The 7,409-nt window shown below is 35.5% G+C and overlaps 1 protein-coding gene across 2 annotated transcripts in view; it reads right to left on the reverse strand.

Annotated features, from left to right (window-relative positions):
- The window catches only part of ank3b (ankyrin 3b), a 205,528-nt gene extending 199,487 nt beyond the window's left edge, over nucleotides 1-6,041 (reverse strand). The window contains exon 1 of one of the 2 annotated variants that reach the window (XM_089122000.1): nucleotides 5,922-6,041. In XM_089122000.1, coding sequence (XP_088978126.1) covers nucleotides 5,922-5,960 — 39 coding nt within the window. In that variant the 5' untranslated portion in view covers nucleotides 5,961-6,041. The remainder of the gene's footprint in view (nucleotides 1-5,921) is intronic. The other variant, XM_089121997.1, reaches the window with a different exon arrangement.
- Between the last annotated feature and the right edge of the window lie 1,368 nt (nucleotides 6,042-7,409).

Here is a 7,409-nt window from a genome sequence, read left to right on the forward strand (position 1 = left end):
GCATGCATGTATATATTTAAGAATTATTTGCGCTTAAATTCTGTATATATTTATAAATACATAATCTATATTATATAAATATAAATATTTTATATATTAATAACATATTTTCTTAAATATATACATGCATGTGTGTGTATTTTTATATACAAAATAATCATATACAGCACACACAAATATATTATGTAAACGCAGACTTTTATTTTGGATGCGATTAATCGCAATTAACTTTTGCACAGCCCTAATTTTTACATAAGTGTACACATCTTAATCATAATCTTAAAGAGGACCTATTAACTTTCTTTAGTGTGTAATGTTGCTGTATGAGCATCTTTTTGAGCCTCATTGTGTTTAACGGTCAAACATACAAAATGATGTCAAAATGTCCGTCTTGCAGAGAGTATTCAGGTAAATATAGTCAGTTTTGGAACCTAAATACAGAGAGAAAACGGATGTGGTGTAAAATGTATTGGATCCATGCATATGCTCATTGATGAGTTATCACATTGTTTGTGAGAAATAGTGACGGCTTCATGTTTTCACTGTTATACGCTAGGGGTTGTTACAACACATCTTCTGAAAGAGTACAGTATCTCCCGGTTAATGCATTCTTGAATAAATTAATGAATGGGTTTTATTACATTAAACATATGAAATACCGTGTATATGCTATTTAAAAGTTGGCTTAGCCTTAATGCTGTGAATTTTATGAAAAAGACTCAGGAGACAATTAATGAAGAATGAGATGAGTCTGCTTCCGCCACATTCTCCACAGAAACTAAACAAATCAGTAAATAGAGCAAGGCATCATGGGCTGACACTGACAGTAATTTGCATAGTGCAACTGTATAGCAAGCAACACTCTTCTCCTTCATTTTATCATCGTTTGATGAATTACTGCTCCCATTATCAATAGAAGATTTACAAAAACATCTCTTTAAAGGGCACCTATTATGGAAAATTCACTTTTACATGGTGTTTGAACATAAATGTGTGTTGGCAGTGTGTGAGCAAAACCACCCTAGAATGATAAAAATCCACCCAGTGTTTTTTTTTCAATCTCAATAAATCATATGCACTGTCTCAGAACGAGCTGTTCTGAGATTCAGCTATTTGTGACGTAGAAGTGAGACAGGGGTTTGATTGACAGTGTGGTTGTGGCATAGACCCCACCCTCGGTGATCTGTACACCATCCTCCATTGTTTCAACGACAGCCGGTAATGTCTCTTGGAAACATAAATGTTCTGTTGTGGAATGGGATGTAATAATGACATATATAGTAGTTTTCACTTACTTCCGACATCAGAGCCACTGAAAACACAGTGGATGTATTGTATTTTGGAAGTTTAAATGGCGCCTTTCCTTCGTAAATAAGTTTATGTTTGAGCGAATCATTTTCTAACTGACTGTTTTGTGAACAAGGGTCAATTCAAAACAGGTCTTGCTTCAAAGTTAATCCTCAATTGTGGATCGTCGTCAACAGTAAGTGTATTTTATGATTTTTGAGCAAATTTCTGTCGATGTCAGCCAATTCAACAACAAATGCGTCTAATGTTGTTGTCGTCGTAGGATGTCTATGTATATCATTTATGTTTGTATAGTGTGTAACCACACGTTTATAAATATATATATATTTTTAAAGATATTGTATTAAAAATATATGTTCTTGTTTTGTAAGTTAGCCATCTTCTCACATTTGCCACAGAAGCACCTGTATGACATGTAAACATGACGCAACAGGTCCCTCGCATAAATGTAATTTCGCTTACGTAGCAAACTTTATCACAGTATGTGTATGTAGTTTCAAAAAAATTGCGCCAACATTAGTGTTTGTGTGTGTGTGTGTGTGTGTGTCTGTGTGTTGCACATCCATAATTTCAAAAGGGACGCGATTACAACTCTATAAGTACATAAATGTATCAAATAACCATACCGAGATGTACTGGTCCATTCTCATTTGTGTTTATTCTGCTGGAGTCTCTTCGTCATCTGGGTCTGATCAGAGACTATTTATATATAGATTCATTCATTCCGATTCAACATCCGATTCATTACTGACTGCCATAGGTATCAAGTTACGCCCTCATCCAAAGGCAGGGCGGGGATATGCAGCTCATTTGCATTTAAGGTTGTATAGCCCAAAACAGCTCATTTTAATACAGGCCCCAAAAATGACTTTTTCAAATGGTTATAATAAATTAACTATGGGGTATTTTGTGCTGAAACTTCACAAATACATTCTGGGGACACCCGAGACCAATATACCATCTTGTAAAAAGGGGCATAATAGGTGCCCTTTAATAAAGTTCTGTTCATCAACAGCTTTCCACCAATAATAGTGTGACATTTTTATTACCGGTAAGTCATAATCTATTATGAGCCTATTTTACATAAAAATAAGGTAAGTTTTATATTTCAGTCCATGTCTGTTTCAGTATACTCCACTAAAGTTCTTTCTGACTGCATTAAAAAAGCCTTAACTCAGCTCCATAAACTTTTATGGATATTATAACAGTGACCCAAGTTACCAAGTTGTTAGCAGACACAATATATTACTAGGGTCCAAAGGTAAACCTCTGCAGTGAAACAATGCTCAGGAAGAATTCTCTGAGCATTCTGGACTTTTCTAATCGTGTACGTTTAGACTTGTGGACATACGCACATTTAGTTTGAGCCTGAGGCTGCTCACATGCCACAGAAAGTTCACTTTCCAATGCTATGAAAATCATCTATTCTGTCTCCATATATACAACATGCAAACTGTAATTTTTGTCAAACAAACGGCTTTCAAAACATTGCAATATTTTGTGATTTAATTTACTATCTCAAACGCTCTCTCAGTATCTTGTGCCATGCAAGCGGCTATTTGTTTTTATACTCTTGGCAGACTAATATTGCAACAAAGAAAAAAACTATATATATCTTCTAGCTAGACTTGTAGTCAAGGCCGCCTAAACTGAGACCAAGACACTACCAAGACCAGAGGGTATCAAGACAAAGACAAGACCAAGACCAAGTCAAGACTGTAGGGGAAAAAACAGAGTGTTGTTGAAGCAAAGCAATAACTCATAAGATTTAGTTTTGCATTGCCTGCCTATACATACAATACATAATTATATTTTTTAAAAACGAAATTTTAAGTGCAGGATCCGAAAGTTGGTCATTTGTCGCTATGGTTACACACACAAACACCATTGGCGGTGCGAATGAAGATAATCAACAATATATATATTTTACAAAGCCCTACGGTTTATTATTCACATGCAATAGCATGAATGAAATAATTTTATACAGACTAGTTAGGGTTAGGAATAGAAAATCAATTCTTCTTGACAGCATTCTTTAAGCACAAGACGCAAGAGAACACTTCTGTATGTGCGCTGTTTTCTGAGCTGAACTTCATGATGCAAAGGTCAGTCAGTTGGGCAGCTGAAGCTATCCAGACCTAAGACAGATCATGACATGTAGGGGTCAGGGATGGCTTTTCCTTTTATGCCCCATCGTTCGGGGTCGCCGCTAAAAGAGGGTTTCATTCACAATCTCTGTATCATCGCCAGCTGAGTCAGTCAAACAAACCAACAGCGCCAGTGAGTCACGGGCCAGCACTTGTAACGTTTGCATCATCAACGCATCACTGGCTCATTTGTTTGTCTCCAGAAGAAGCCTGGAGAATAGACAACTTGAATGTGCTGCATTCAGATAGCATAATAACTGTATCACTGTTGTTGTGGCAGCAACGAAAAGTGGACAAGTGCCAAATGCAAATGCACACAAATGAATCATATAAAGCCCAGAAGCCCCATAGAGGCAAACAGGCATTTGTCAGGAATGACAGACAGACTCCTAACCGAGGAACAGACACACACTGACGTTTAAGTTTATACACTGATAATCTCCATAAATGGGATGGAAACAGTAAATGTATGTTGTTCAGCCTCTCTCTAGTTTCAGGGGCAGGATTTCTCTACACCAAAACCACTCCGGACATCTGAATAGCCTGTATTTCCTTGTTCCACCTCAGTTTGTCAACACTGTAATAATAAACCATTAACTTTTTACTCCCGAAAGACATGTAGAACATGTCTTTCCCACATATCATACATGTTGTATGTGCATTGTGCAAGCATCCACTTTAAACACTATCAAGTTAAGTCATCTAGCAAACAAACATAAATAAAAGCTTCAGTTATGAATTTCTTCACCACATCTTGACACTAATGATTAAAACTATATTTAAATAAATGAATGCTTTTATTCAACAAGGTAGCATTAAACTGATAGCGACATTAAACATTTATATTCTTACAAAAGATTTCTATTTCAAATTCATTCATCAAAGAATCATGAAAAAAGCAGCACATGTGTTTTAACATTTATTATAAAAAAAAAATGTTTATTGAGCAGCAAATCAGCATGTTAGAATGATTTCTGAAGGATGACTGAAGACTGGCGTAAAGATGCTGAAAATTCCAGCCCATTCTCACCCCCAAGGCGTCACTTAACTGACGCCTTGGGAAGCATTTGGACATGCTTCAATATCTGACGCTTTAGGCGCCCTTTAGCGTCAGTTAGATGACGCCCTAGGATCGCGTGTACCCTACCCCCACCCCACACCTAAACCTAACCGCGTCCTCTAACTGACGCTTTCCTTTAGTGTCAGTTAGATGACGCCGTAGGATCGCGTCATGTAAGTGACGCTAAAGGGCGCCTAAAACGTCAAATATTGAAGCATGGTCAAAGGTGACGCCTTGGGGTGAGAATGCGTTGAAAATTCAGCTTCCACATCACATAAATAAATTACATTTTAAAATGTATTCAAATAGAAAACATCTATTTCACATTGGAATAATATTTCAGAATATTACTGTTTTTATTGTATTTTTAATCAAATAAATTCAGCCTTGGTAAGCAAATCGTTGAATAACTGAATCCATTATTCTCATGCCAATGTACCTTATGAGACTTTTCACTTGGTTACCTTTTATTAATAACTTTCATTAATACAATGAACAGATATTTGTATTTAGGACTAATGATATTTAAGTATTACTTAATTATATTCAAATAGAAATTTCATGAAACTCTTCATATTTCAATGTGCATAATTAGCTTGCTTATGACTTATTAATCAAAATAAATTGATGTAATACTGAAAGTAAAAGTGTTGGCTCATTTATTAGTAGTAGTTACCTTATTGTTAGTAATAACATTATAATTAATGATAAAATAATAGAAATTTGAGGTCCTTTTGACAAAAATGCAACATGAAGTAAAACACCTAAAGCAACCAAAATGCAACACTTTGAATACCTTAGCAACTGCCCAGCAACCCTCAACGAAACCACTTTATACACCTTAGAAACAACGTAGGAAAACAACTGGAAACCACTTCTTAATCAATACTGGACTCGCTGTCAGTCAGAAAACGTAGCCTACAGAAAACGTCTACAGAAAATGTAAAAATAGAAAAAAATTACTATTATAATGTTTATGAGCTCACACACATGTTGGTCAATATGTGTTGATGTGGTAAAAACATTCGGAAGTGTCATGTAAAGCAAGCAAGGCAAAAACATCAATTCAGACCAAACGTGTTCAAAACCGAAACGGTCAAGAGAAGCTCTCCTAGTCAGTGAGAATTCCCGCGAAATAGACAAACGCGCTTACCTTTTTAAAGATACACTTAACATTTATTCAGCTCAGCCAAGACTGCATGTTTTGAAATATATTTATAAATACTTTATCCAAACAAAAATATCAAAAACGAACACTGTAGATAACACTCTAGTCTAGAGCGTGACTTTCACAGCTGTCACGCAGTCTAAAGTAGCAGAAGTCCTCACATCTGTATTCAAATCTCTCTTTTAGTGACAGAAAGTGAGAGAGTGAAGAGAAGAGGTCAGAAGTGATGTCCTCTCACCTGTGCAGGATCGCTTTCACCTGTGCCGACGGTGGCCATGTTGAAGTAGGTCCCTGAGAAACTGTACACATTGAAATATCTGCCCCAATCTGCAGCAACTTCCTGCTCTGTCCATTGGCTCTGTTCCTGAAAAATATGAATGGCAGCATGCAATAACTCACAGAAAGTTTCCTGTTACATATAACGAATGCTTTCAAGACATGTATGGCAATATAATATGCAATCTAATTTATGGCACTGTGTTACTTTACTTTACTTTACTTTTTACTTTACTTTACTTTACTTTACTTTACTTTACTTTACTTTACAGTGCATGAATTGATGACTAGGGTGATATTGAAGAGCATAGCCTAAATAATGTAAATAAGTGATACGAACACTTAGGTAAAAATATAAAAACATTACAATGGAACACCAGATTTGTATTAACTAAGCCATATGTTTCCAAATGTGTCTTCCATAATGTTTTTGCTTTTACATGAATCTGTAGAATTATTTTTTTTTTGCAAGACAACAGATAACTTGCAAAAGCTTTAAGTGGCAATAAAGCTTTTTCAATTGAAGTGATGGGATTTGAGTTAATGTTGCTTTTTAAAGAACACTAGATGGCGCCATTGCTTTAATATTTCTATAAGGGTTTGTCGTTGCATTGACTATGACGTATCATTGTCCGGGAGACCGGAGCTTGTTGTCACAAGAGATGCTCTCTCTCTCTCTCTCTCTCTCTCTCTCTCTCTCTCTCTCTCTCTCTCTCTCTCTCTCTCTCTCTCTCTCTCTCTCTCTCTCTCTCTCTCTCTCTCTCTCTATATATATATATATATATATATATATATATATATATATATATGTATATGTGTGTATGTATATGTGTGTGTGTATGTGTGTGTGTGTGTGTGTGTGTGCGTGTGTGTGTGTGTGTGTGTGTTAAATTCTGATTTTTACATTTTTATTATCTCTTGGGTAAGCAAGAACACAATGGGGCACATTTTATATGGCGGCAAGTTGTCATACACTTTATATGTTGTCGAACAGATTAATTACAAATTCTCTAGGCTAAAATATTTTGGTTTTGCTGCTTTTTCATGAATGATTTTAACTTACCCCATACAGTGACGACACAAATGAGTAAATAAATGAAATAAATATACAAAATGAGAGTTCAGTAAACTTATTTTTTTCTTCCTTTTGCGTAATTGCTATTAAAATTTTAAAATAAAGATAAAACTCACAACATGAAATAATCAGTGTAGTAAAATCTATGACAATTGGCCCCCGGCCTTGCTTTTAGTTACATCCGTATTGTGAGTTTTTGTTTAAATAGTAAGTGTTGTAAGACAACTGTCAACATGGTAATATAACTTAAGTTTTCAGTAAATAAAAGTAAAAAGGAAACATTGTTTGGTCAGAGCTGCTGAGACCACTGAGTCACTATTGGAATGATGTTTGTTCTTTAGACGAATTGTTTTTAAAATACCAGGAACATGTTCC

The sequence above is a fragment of the Pimephales promelas genome, chromosome 17, assembly GCF_988280905.1.
Source record: "Pimephales promelas chromosome 17, fPimPro1.hap1.1, whole genome shotgun sequence".
NCBI classification, from domain to species: domain Eukaryota; kingdom Metazoa; phylum Chordata; class Actinopteri; order Cypriniformes; family Leuciscidae; genus Pimephales; species Pimephales promelas.